The sequence below is a fragment of the Salarias fasciatus genome, chromosome 2 (assembly GCF_902148845.1).
Source record: "Salarias fasciatus chromosome 2, fSalaFa1.1, whole genome shotgun sequence".
Taxonomy (NCBI): domain Eukaryota; kingdom Metazoa; phylum Chordata; class Actinopteri; order Blenniiformes; family Blenniidae; genus Salarias; species Salarias fasciatus.
The window spans coordinates 7,885,743-7,898,020 of NC_043746.1; the positions used below are offsets into that span (position 1 = coordinate 7,885,743).

General features: G+C 45.4%; 2 protein-coding genes across 3 annotated transcripts; one reads left to right on the forward strand and one right to left on the reverse strand.

Moving 5' to 3' along the window:
* Positions 1-4,462: 4,462 nt before the first annotated feature.
* Positions 4,463-5,629, forward strand: insb (preproinsulin b). The gene is made up of 2 exons (XM_030109486.1): positions 4,463-4,658; positions 5,350-5,629. Exons 1-2 carry the CDS (start codon positions 4,469-4,471, stop codon positions 5,493-5,495), a joined length of 336 nt encoding a protein of 111 aa, XP_029965346.1. The 5' UTR covers positions 4,463-4,468; the 3' UTR covers positions 5,496-5,629.
* A 208-nt stretch (positions 5,630-5,837) lies between these two features.
* hmmr (hyaluronan-mediated motility receptor (RHAMM)) lies at positions 5,838-11,899 on the reverse strand. Of its 2 annotated transcripts, none has more exons than XM_030108026.1 (17): positions 11,778-11,899; positions 11,477-11,575; positions 11,313-11,398; positions 11,049-11,126; positions 10,582-10,770; positions 10,407-10,493; positions 10,212-10,323; positions 10,061-10,126; positions 9,887-9,960; positions 9,736-9,791; positions 9,377-9,660; positions 9,146-9,294; positions 8,850-9,064; positions 7,453-8,184; positions 7,292-7,364; positions 6,269-6,445; positions 5,838-6,187 (listed from the first exon to the last, which is right to left on the reverse strand). In XM_030108026.1, the coding sequence occupies exons 1-17, from the start codon at positions 11,821-11,823 to the stop codon at positions 5,981-5,983; spliced, it is 2,730 nt and encodes a 909-aa protein (XP_029963886.1). In that variant the 5' UTR covers positions 11,824-11,899; the 3' UTR covers positions 5,838-5,980. The 2 variants fall into 2 exon arrangements, with proteins under 2 accessions (XP_029963886.1, XP_029963877.1); XM_030108017.1 differs by having other exon boundaries at positions 11,313-11,401.
* Positions 11,900-12,278: the final 379 nt, after the last annotated feature.

The window sequence follows — 12,278 nt, forward strand, 5'->3', positions numbered from 1 at the left end:
GTGCCCCCAACACGACCAGTATAGAGATTAGTGATTAATTCTGGAAAATATGTCACATTCTGACTCCGAAAATGCAGGAAAATAAACAAGTGTGCAGCAGTAAACTGGATTTTTCATCCAGCCCTGCAGTATAGAGGTGTAGACAGAGAGTTAAACACAATCTGTGAATAGGAAATTTTTCTGAAAGTTTGGGATTTAAATAGAGAATTGTGAGGTTAACTCATTAGGCAACAACATTACAAACGCACATGTATGGTTGCAATTACCAAGAATGTACTCTGGAAAGACTGTTCAAGGGTTTTTTTTGTTTTGTTTTTTTTCTGTGGGCTAAATGCAGCCACAAATTATACACAAATCTTGATGGGATATATGACATTTCAGTGTATTGTACTTCTTTTTGGATAAAAAAGAAATACTTTCTCAAAGAAACAGTGATAAAAATGATGCAACTGGTGACCAAAAATGAAAGAAGCAAAGCGATGCAAGAAAGCAAGTGAGTGTTGCCGTTATGTGTCCCTGCCTTTGGTACACTTTTCTGCATGTTTGGACACTTCTTCATTAGAGCTTGTCTAAAAATATCCACATCACATCGAACTAAGACACATTTTAGAGTTTAAAAGTTTCCATTGTGTTTTTTTTTTTTTTTATGGTAAAAACCAATTGTTGAAAACTAAAGTCAATTACTGAGGAGCCTGTGTAAGTAAAGAATACTATAGTTGTATTGTTCTGCCTGATTCAGTCTATAATCATCTCTTTGATCATTATGTGAAAGAAAATATTGTGAAAGACGAGAAAACCATTCAGAGCCAGTGGCTGAGGAAAGAAATCCTGCTAATTAATTGAATATATTCCGAAATTAAACAGGAATCCAAATCTGGTGAGTCTCTGTATTCCTGAAGGCGTCGTCCTTCATGTGTTTATGTTGGATTTAACTCAGAATAAACACAATAAGATGTATTAGCACTGTTCCCTTCCTTAACTTCATACTGACATACTGACTGCAACTCAGAGCCGATCTCTCTAAACAAGAAAAGTTGATAAGGATAACAGAAAGTCCTGACTTTCACATTCTGAAGTTGTTTTTTTTTTTAATTCCAAGACATTCCGTATCAGCAAAACAGCGTCCAGAGAGTGTTGCCTCGTGTCAATTATACACATTAAAAGTTAAATTAAACGACAGAGGCAAAGAGGTGATAGTACAGAGCCGCGCGGCATCCCCAGGGCCTGACAATTGAGTTTTCATTTCATATAAAATTATACAGTGTGTCACCTCTGATCAGAATCTAGCTCACCCTCAGAGAGGCCCGCTGAAATTAAGAAAGAGTGAGAGACGATTCCAAACCCACACAGTGAAGGAGGGGGATGCTTTTCCCTGCAATAGCTTTATGAAACAACATATATACCGAGATTCTGTATAGTAATAAAGCTATTCTTCCATTATTTCTGAAACATTTAACTGACAACACTATGCATATTTTATATAAATGGAAATATGGATTAGCAGCTATTAGCAACATGTAAGAGGCAACTATTATAGTGAGAAGTCGATTTATTATAGATAACTATGTTTATGGTTAGCATTAGATGACAGTATTTGCACTAGTTACTGTATATTATGAAAGTGCTTCTTTAATAACTTGTATTATTCTTGCCACTAAACTACAAAGTGATTGTTGCTGCAACAGTCATTTTCTCCATTACCGCAGGCTCTGCTCTCTAGACCTACATTTATCATCAGTACACTTCATCAGCAGAGCTTCTTCTTCTTTTTTCAAATGTTGTTAGTGTTGAGATTAATCTCCCACATTAAAAATAGGTGCGATGCAGCTTTCAAGTGTCCCGCATTCATGGAAGCTCTCTGGTCCAATCAGATTGTTGCGTGTGGGAACCAACTGCTGTACAATAAGCTCAGGAGAAACACATTCAATCAGCAAATCCGACAAAGATCCAGCTTGACATCTCGCTCCGCACATGACTGGCTGCCGACATGCTGCTAACCCAGGGCTCTGCAACCCCGCTGCTCTTTCGCCTCTCTGCAGCGGCTTCCTGTAGCTTTTAAAAAATTACATGTAAATAAAAAGATACTTTTAATTTGTCTCACAGCATGCGACCTTTCAATGGGACTCTCATTTTGCAGTTTGAGGTGCCAAACGTGACACTTGAACAGAATAATGTTCCAATAGTTCCTCATCTAAAACATGCATACTATCAAAAAAAAAAGAAGAAACAACATCCAGCTATGTCACCTGTCCTCCCCCGTCACTGCAGGAGGTTAATGTTTCCCCTCCAACATCAGCCGCTGATAAACTAACCATGGATGAACCCGCAAAACAGAAAACTATCTGGCAGAATGATCCACGTCAGCGAGCGCTCATTTGTGTGCCATCGATTCTAATTCACTGTGAGGATCCAAATCTGCAAACAGCCACAAAAAAGTAAAGTGGAAAGCGCTTAATAGGTCTGTTTTATATAGCTAATATAACAGCGGCTGTGTATGAATACAGCAGGAACAGCACACAGTCAGATGCGTAATCTTCATTCATGTGAAAACTGACTCTTTTTGGTCAAAAGGTCGCGGGCCCTCCTAATGGGATTAGAACATGATGAGTCACATGACAGGGTGTTTGGACATTAGGAGAACTCATTTCTTTATCTCACATGTTTTACAAGCCGGTGCTTAAACGCGCCGCTCCCGGCCGCTGGTAATCTTGGCAGTCCCCTAATCTACATCTATGTGATCCGAACGTGACATATGGTGTTTGTCTGTCAACCTGCGAGCGGTGCCAGTCGGGACAGCGCTCAGCGGGGGTTGAATCGAGCATCGCCCCGGCACCGGTTGCCGTCTCGACTTTATCTCAGGACTGTTGGTCCACAGTCAGTTTAAATGACGTCGGGCCACTCAGGAGCAGATCAGCATGCTTACGGGTCAGGGTGTTAATAAGAGGACCTTAGCGCTTCCCGCTGAGGCGGACGGAGGCCAGGTGGAGGTGAGGCGTTATAGAGGGGAAAGGTAGCCAAGTGGAGATGTTCTCTGTTCCTTTATAGTCCTATAGGCCCGGGCCCTTTTCATCTGTAGCCACCAGCTGCTCTGCTGCACCTAGGCACACCAGCCACAGGTAAGCAAGCAAATTTCTCTGTATTCCCTCCAGATTTATGCTGCTAAATTGATGTGTACGGTTAACCAGGATGAAAAGAAAGTGTAGCATGGGCAGGGTCTGCGATTCAGCCGGCCTGCCGTGCCAAGGAGGCTGGCACGGGGCCAACCGGGGATCGAGGAGAGGCGGGGATGAGCCAGCTCTCTGCCAATGCTGTAATGCCTGGCACAGGTGCATTGTTAAAGACACTGTTAAAATGATTCATTTTCAATCCAATAATCTGCAGCACACTATAACATGTCCACAAAAGGTCTATATAGTCTCTAAACGGCTGCTAAATATGTTTTTCACCTTGAAAGAGAGGCTGAACTTTCAAACTGGGTGAATATCCATCACAAATGGGATTTACTTAATAACACTAACAACGGTTCTCTAATCGTTGACGGAACATGCCCTCTCTGGAGCGCCACGGCTGCTCCGCTGGGCCCCGAGGGGGTGGGGGTGGGGGTGGGTGGGTAGTGGGGGGGGGGGCGACCTTGAGGAGCTGGTCATGCTGGGACATGTGTTTTCTCTGCAGCCGACGTGATGCTGCCATAAACTGAAGCTCAGATGTAGAAGAAATGAAATAAAGCAAAGCAAAAAGTAATTCAGACTAAATCAATATTCAATTCACTTTGTAGAAGTAACATTAAACATTACTTTGCAATGTTTATATAGAAATTGTTAAAAGTGAAAACTTTAAAATGTTAAAAAAAAAAAAATCTAACTATTGACAGCATGGTGGGAATATTTTCTCCAGTAACATTGCACACGATTGAATAACAACCTGCAAAATTTTTGACCATCACAGCCTCCTGCTTAGGTCCTTGCACATTTTTTTTTCCAGATTTAAAATTTTGGGACTTGTGTCACACGACGACTCTCCTGCAGACCTCGTTTCGCTGTGGCTTTTCATCCCGGCCTTTCATTTCCAATGAGAGAATGAATTATTCAGTTTTCTACACACTTCAAAGCCCTTATTTTGCGTTGGATTTTTTTTTTTTTTTTTGTTCCCTTTTTCTCTTTTTTTGCGTGCCTACTGTGTTGTTTCTGCACCATTACATTCAGCTTGGAGCTATCCGATAGAATTTCACAAGAGCATGGCAAAAACATCTATAACCTAAGTTAGAGAGAGAAAGTGGTCCTGTAATGTCTGAATGTCATCACTTCGTCTTCTCGCCTTTCATCTGTCTGGCCTTCAGCTTTTAAGTATTCATCGGTGGATTCGGTTGTGTGCTTTGTCTTTGAAACCCAACATAATAAAAGTTTGATCAGATGTGCGTTACTCCGTCTAAAGCTTGACTTTCCGGCTCCGTTGCAGAAGTCTCCCTCCTATGGCCGGGGTATCATGGGCGGTGCCGATGCTGCTCCTGCTGGTGCTCTCCTGTCCGGGGGCGTCCCCGGGCCCCCTCCAGCACCTGTGCGGCTCCCACCTGGTGGACGCCCTCTACTTTGTGTGCGGGGAACGGGGCTTCTTCCACACCCCCACCCGGCTGCACAAGCGGGATCTGAAGCATCTGCTCGGTGAGGCAAGCGCCGACTCTGGGAAACGACTCCTTCTGTTTGACTTTGTGTAAAATTACTTCTAATTCTTTCAATGATGAGCGTTCAGAGAGCAAAAAAGGCATGACCTCACCCCGAGGCTCCCGCCTGGCTTTGTATCTGCACACCATGTTCAAAGTTCAGGCTTAGTCTCATGAAAAATTGGATACTAGCTGGAAGGAAGAAGGAGGGAGAAAAAAAACTTCACTGAACTAAATCTATGCATTTGTCTGAGCCATCATTAGTGTGCAGAGCCTCTCTCCAGCCTCTTTTGTGAGTCCGGCGGTGTGGTCAGGCTTTTGCTCTTTTATTGTTGCCTTTAACATCTCTGATGTGACAAATCCATTCATCACAAATCTTGTGAAATCCCCAAATTCTTCATTATGCCGTTCCCAAAACGCATTATTTGGATCCCCTGCCTCAGTCATCGGATTCGTGTTTTGAAGTTAACATTAGGGGTGTATGGCTGTGATATGCCTCTGCTGGAGCTCCGTCATATCCCCTCTTGAAGCACAGACTAACAAGGCTAAATGGATTTGGGAGATCAGATTAACTAGCTATTAAGTCCCCATTAAAGTGTGAACAGTAAATGGTATTTTTAGGAACTGGGGGTTTGCACAGCAGCAGCGGCAGGAATTAACACGGGGCTGTGGAAACTTTCCCCACTTCAAAGGGTTCCTGTCTGAAAGGGCCAGACAGGAGCAGCGGCCGTGGAGAGCGCCGTCTGGCCGCGACGAGCCCAAGGTGAAGCGAGGCATCGTGGAGCAGTGCTGCCACAAGCCGTGCAGCATTTACCACCTGGAGGGCTACTGCGACTGACGGACTCGCCGCTCCACAACCGACACCTCTCATGGCCGGTAAAGAAAGAAACCGGGACCCCAAAGTCTATTTCTGGCCCACATACTTGCTGGCTATGTCTTATCAACTGAAGGAAATAAAGCTTCATGACCCATGACCCACGGCTGCTCTCTGCAGAGATGTGAATTTGTGTTCTTTGTGGACGGTATGCGGTGTGTTGAAACATGAGTTTGCAGGAGCCTTGTGCTCTGCTCCAGCTTGTGGCAGCAGTCATACAGTGCCCTCTACTGGACGGAGACTGACGAGGCCCAAACAGGCCGGGCAGGCCGGGCTCTGGGCAAACACAGGCCAGTGACACTTCTGTCAAAGAACAGTCTTTATTGAACAATTACTAGAAAACAAAACAGTGTCTCACCCAGAACCACTCCCATATCCAATAGAACTTTCTGAGTTAAATAAAAAAAAGAAATCTGAAAATATTGTATGTACAGTAGAGTCCAATAACCTCAGTTAGCCTCCTTCAGTGCTGCATTGAGGCTTGAGGCGCCGAGTTCAGCGAGGCCCTCGCCGGGTCCAGACGGCGTGTTTTCCTTGTTGTGCTGGAAGGCCTTGGCGGGATCGAACCTCCTGCGGGGGGCGCCGGGGAGCTTCGCCTTCAGCTGCTCCAGGTCGCACTTCTGCCTGCTGACCTGGGAGCGGAGCTTTGACACCTCCTGCAGGCACAGACAGGCGGGGTGAAGGGGTGTAAACACTCCCAGCTCTGGAGATGGAGCCGCAGACGGCGCCGGTCTCACCTGCTTCAGAGCGACGTTCTCGTCTTTGAGCTTTATTACGTGCTTGATCTTTTGCTTCTGGTTCTGGTGTCCCAGGAGGTGAGCGTAAGCGTCCGCCAGTCTGTTCAGTTCCTCCTGGTTTGCGCCGTTCTCATTTAGGAGAGCGTCTCGCTGCGCAGCAAATGCGTTGAGCTGCTCCTGTGGGGGAACACACACACACACACACACAAACACACACGGAGAGGATTCAACTCATGCGCTTAGTTTAACTTAATGGGAGTTGATGATGCTTTTCAGCGTCTTGGGGCCGATCTGAGTCCAGAGCAATAAATAATTAGTTTGAGCAGATTTCAGAACCACTTCGGGATCTACAGGACGAGCCTCAGGTTTTATAAACTACTGGGTATTTCTGCATGTTGTCATTTTATGGTACCAATGTCAGATTACAAACAAGTAATGCTGCTGTGGAGGGCAGCGTAGAGTTAAAATACATAGATCAGAGAGGATATACATCTCCACCACCTTAGATAAAATGGGTTAAGATGAGTGTAGAGGTGAATTTAGGTCTTTCAACAGCTATGCAACTAATTCTCCCATCTAAAAACAGCACACAAACTGTGAATATCTAACATCATCATGAACTGGAGGAGTAGGTTTGTAGAACTGGCATCTATTTGGATCATTTCTGGGCACCTGACTAATGCAATTCCATCTTCTCCACATGGTCCCATCAACTTCTGAGGAAAAATATCTGCTGCTTTCAGCAGCTTAACGCTGCACCGTTTAGACCACACAGTCGCCGTCTGCATCATGTGTTCAAAGAAATGGGACTGAAGGAGAAGGCTAATGGGTCGGAATCAAATCTGAACGGTTTCGTGCTTTTAAAGTCAAAACAATGAACTGGGCGACGCTCATTACACCGGAGTAGACAGGAGATAATCCATCATGACAGACAGATTTCAAGTCGTTTTACTTTAAAATAGTGATAAGTGCAACATTAATGGAAAACCATCTGAATTCTAAACATGAATGTGACCGACTGACCTGGAATGGCTGGACTTTAGCAAACAGCTCCTCGTAAAGACTCTTCCACTGCTCTCCCTCTGAATTCTGGGTGCTTTTAAAGAAATAAATGAATTAAATATCAAGAAAAGAAAAAAAAAAACTGAACAAGAACTGTCAAACAGTGATGCAGGTGTGCTCACCTGTTCTCCTGCACCTCAGCAGTCAGCCTGTCCAGCTCCCGTCGCTGCTCCTCTATCTGCCACTGCAGAGCGACCTTCTCTTGGCTCAGCACCTCCACCTGCTCCCTGGAGGCCCGCGCCTTCTCCTCCGTGAGGCCCAGCTGATCCTGGAGGCGAACGCCGTCTCCCTCGGCCTCACGGAGGCGACTCTGGAGCTGACTCCTGTCGCTCTCGGCCTCACGGAGGCGACTCTGGAGCTGACTCCTGTCGCTCTCGGCCTCACGGAGGCGACTCTGGAGCTGACTCCTGTCGCTCTCGGCCTCACGGAGGCGACTCTGGAGCTGACTCCTGTCGCTCTCGGCCTCACGGAGGCGACTCTGGAGCTGACTCCTGTCGCTCTCGGCCTCACGGAGGCGACTCTGGAGCTGACTCCTGTCGCTCTCGGCCGTGCTCAGGTGGTGTTCGAGAGCATGTATAGACTCGTCTCTCTCTTTTAATTGAGAGAGAAGGGAGCTGTTCTCCTCCGCTGCCCTCTCAAGCTCGGCCTGCAGTCTGGTCTCCAGAGCGTCTTTCTCCTCCTTGATCTTAGCGTGGTGGTTCTTCGCTTGGTCGAGTTCGTCCGTGAGTTTCTCTTTCTCCAAGCGAACGACCTCCAGCGCGGTTTGGGCTTCCTCCCAGTCTCTTTTGATTTGACCCATCTGGTCCTCCGCTCGCAACAGCGTCTCCTTACTCTCCGTTGTCTGCAGCTGATGACTTCACAGTACAAAAAAATAAATAAAAAATTTCAATGACACCGGCAACAAGAGATCTAACTGTGCATGTGTGTGATTCAAAGCACAACAATCTTTGAAATCAATGGTTTTGCCTCAGCGCTCAAACTTTGACAAAAACAATTAGTTCGCAATCTTTCATATTGAACATTAGCACCACTTAAAATCTTGTCAGTTCTGTTTTTGTGTGTGTGTGTGTTTTTTTTTTAGTTTTGAAGGGGCTCACTGATTAAATAACATACACATAATAATGGATTTGAGACCATTACTGAATCAATGGAGACATTTTTGATCAATCCAAAATAATTCAGCTGCGATATGAGAATTTGTCATCACAATAATGACAAATGTTTGAAACTTGTTACTCGTTTGAAAAACTAGTTTTTAGCAATCATCCTGTCGGGCTTTAATAAACAGTACCAGACACTGTTTAGTGACAGGAGATTCACAGGTCTATAAATTTAAGTGGTTATTATCTGCTCGAGACAGATCATTGTCGTTACAGTCGTGTAGTGTGTCTTGTTTGGGTCGTCAGTTTCCCCTCTCCCTTTTCTGTTTGGTGTCTGTTGATTTGTTGTCGATCTAACCAATACCAATCTCTGTCAGTGCAGTATTTGTTGTCAGTGTGTTCAGCCGTCGGCTGCTCACCTCTCCAGGAGTGACCTGGAGTCACTCAGCTGCCTCTCCAGGTCTTCATTTTGTTTCTTCAGAGTGAGGATGGCCTCCTGCTTCCACTCGTCCTGCTCCTCCATCAGCGTGAGCTCCCCCAGGATCTCCTCCATCTCGTCTTTCAGCTGTTTGACCTGTTTCTCAGACTGATCTCTTTCAAACTGGACGAGGGCAGACAGGGTCTCCACCAGTTCCTGTAGTGAAAAGAGGAGGAGCTTCAACCTGACGGGCTTCACAACGAGCATTGAATTTCAGACTCTCACGCCAGATCTGACCTTCTGTTTTGCCAAGTCTTTCTCAAGCGTCTCATTTGCGTGCTTGAGCTTCACTTGAAGTCTCAGCGCCTCGCTTCTGGCCTCACTCAATGAGCTCAGCTCATTTTTCAGTTGGTTGACTCTCCTCAGGCCTTCCTCTTGAACTCTGCCTGCAACAGACCAGAATGTACACGTTCATCAAAATCGTCAAATGACCACAAGAAATAAGATCTGGTATGAAGATGAACGTACTCCTCTCCTCCTCAGAGAAAACACATCGCTGCTCTAGATGCGCCACTCTCTCGTCCAGCTCGTTCTCGGTTCTCCTGAGCACGTCTCTCAGTCTGAGGAGCTCCACTTCTTGTTGCTGAATTGTCGTCTCGGCCTCATAAATTTTCTTGTTTGCCTCGATCATCTCGTCCTCCAAGACTTTTAAAGTCTTTTGGGAGGACTCCAGCTCCTGCTCTTTTTGTTTCAGCCCGTCTCGTATGGATTGGAGCTCGGTGGTGCGCTGCTCCAGTTCGGCTTGCAGGTCCCTGTCAACGACGACAGGCGAGTTCACGTAACTGAAAGAATGCCTTCACACAGGAAGTTATCAAGTGTCTGCCTACTTGAGCTTCTCCTGAGATCCAGAGGCCATCTTCTCCCGAAGCTGGAGGCGGAGATCCTAGAAGGACAAGTTTAGATCAAAAACCTCTTCAAGCGTAAAGATTTGCTGTCAGCTTTTGAAAAGAGGTTTGCCCTCCTCATTATGATTCATACCTGGATCTCGTCATTGGCTGCATCCAGATATCCCTGCACGACTTTGAGTTCCTCCTTCAGTTCGCAAATCACAGCTGGAGAAGCGAAATCAGCTTTAAAAGAATCAAACCAATGAACGGAAACGCTGACTGTATTAAATGGAAACGCATACAAGTTCACATACTGAAAACTCACCACTTAATCTTGCGTTTTCAGTCTCGAGATCAGTGTTCTGTGATTTTAAGATGTGATGGAGATCCTCTATAGAAAGACAGTCTTTATAGGTTTGTGTACACATTAGTCAGCCCTGTTTCTTCAAACCAGGAGGAGGAGATGTGATTCTTACCCAGGTTTGTGTTCCGCTCCTTCAGGGATGTCGCCGTATTCCTGGCAGCTTGCAGTTCAGCGTCCAACTCCTTTAACTGTCCTTCACTGTTCACTCGAAGGACACTCAGTTCCTACATAGATACAAACAAGCACATCATATCAGCCAATAGCAACCAATTCAACAGCACTTAAAGCAGAGAGAAATAATCCGTACTGCGCTTCGAGCGTCCAGATGATTCCGGGCCTCCATCAACTCCATTGTGAGAGAGTTGATTCTCTTTTTAGAAGCATCAGCAGAAATCTAAAAAAACATAACTTTTTTTATTTTTTATGTTGCATAAATTGAAGAGCATTTGTAAGAACAGCACAGAAACGAAAAACAGACGAACCTTGTTTTTGAGGAAGTCATTGATTTTCTTGAGTTCTGCTCGCTGTCGCTCCAGTGTGGTAACATTGGCAGTCAGGCCCGTCTTCTCCCTGACAAAAGCCAGCAGCTTGGCCTCCACCTTCTTCAACTCCTCTCTCAGGGCCTGGAGCTGCCGGTCCTGCTCCCCTCGCTGCTGCACCAGGGACCGGATCTGGACAAGAAAACAGTTTGGACACGATACGTGATGTGAGACCTTCCACCTTGACGTCGGGAGCCTGGTTTTAACAACCAGGGGCCTCTTGACCTCTATTCCCCCACCCCAACTTCCTTCCAGATCTTTTTTTTTTAAATTTATTTAGGTAACATCAAAATATATGAAAGAATAAACAATCAGAGAGGCAGTAATGGTAGCTAAGGCTACTTAAACATCAAGATTATATTTTGGATTGAAAATCGACGAGAATATAAATATATTTGACAAAGTTTCACCTCTTTCTCCAAGAATTTCTGTTGTTTTCTGTCCGCTGTCATGCACGTCTTCTCCTTCCTGGCACTGGAGCCATCAACCTTGGGTTTTTGAAAGAGACAATTTAATGATGAGAGCAGTTGTCATGGAAGGAAGTGAGCATCGATCCAAAATCACACTGAAATGTATTGACAGAAATGCCTTTTCTGACTCATAGAAACTAAGTATTCGGTAATAAATTCCCTTCCAGAGCAGTGGAATTGATTACAATTTAACACAAAACTTACCAGCATATCAACAGACATTGCCCTGCGGACAGGGGTGGAGAGGGCATCTCTGGAGGGGGATGGTGGAGGCTGCATGGCAGTGCCCGCTGCTGGAGGCACACAGAGGGTGAATTACACACACACACGGCACGACGGTTTAGTCCTAATCCGTGTTGTTCACACACCGTCTTTGGGATGTTTGAAGCGACTCGAGCGATCGAAAGACGCCGCTCCCTTCAGGTCCCCGGGTTTGATGTCGTAGCTTCCCGGCGGAGGGGCGCAACCTTCGGACAAACAGCACACAGGTTGACAAGTAAAAGGTGTATTCCTGTTGTGGATCGGGTCGAGTACACGCCAACCCTGATGTATTTCTCGAATTAACATTTACAGAATGTGGAACCAGGCTGTAACCAGGCAGGTAACTGTAACCTTTCACTCGCGTTCAATAACACGCGCTCACGCGTTCGTGATGTTGACTTCACTTACCAACGGTCTCGTTGAAACGTTTCAACGGTGCTCTCGAAAAGGACATTTTATTTCTCGGTGGAAGACAGCCGACTGTTCCGAATCGCAAAGCTCCACAAATCCACAAAGCTCCCAACTCTGCCGCTGAAATTTCAAAACAGTCTTCTGCGTCTGTTAAAAGACGCACAACCAATAGGGATGCACGTCCTGGATTACGTCATGACGCGCCGTATACGCTCGCTGAGCTGCGTAACCTTTCTGCGCATGCGTCAAAATGCCCACCCTTCAAATGTGATGTGATGAAATGTAAATTTCCTGTTTTACAATTTATTGTTTCTCAAACAATTCAAAAGTTAAATGAAAAATTCTTTCATCTAGAAAAGTGATTTATAGTTTGAAAATATTATGCGGCTATTTTCTTTATTCTAATAATGTGAACCTTTGTCAAAAACCAAGGGAGTCTCACCTTTTTTATCATCATGGGCCAAACATAAGGCTGCTGTTTTTTTTCAACAAACCAAA

Bases quoted from the DNA above. Each gene is read 5' to 3' on its own strand.
- insb (XM_030109486.1), top strand. From the start codon at position 4,469: ATGGCCGGGGTATCATGGGCGGTGCCGATGCTGCTCCTGCTGGTGCTC. The intron at 4,659-5,349 runs GTGAGGCAAGCG...CCCACTTCAAAG, and splicing joins GGATCTGAAGCATCTGCTCG to GGTTCCTGTCTGAAAGGGCC.
- hmmr (XM_030108017.1), bottom strand. From the start codon at position 11,823: ATGTCCTTTTCGAGAGCACCGTTGAAACGTTTCAACGAGACCGTTG. The intron at 9,295-9,376 runs GTACGTTCATCT...GGTCTGTTGCAG, and splicing joins TTTCTCTGAGGAGGAGAGGA to GCAGAGTTCAAGAGGAAGGC. The intron at 7,365-7,452 runs GTGAGCACACCT...TTTCTTTAAAAG, and splicing joins GCTGAGGTGCAGGAGAACAG to CACCCAGAATTCAGAGGGAG.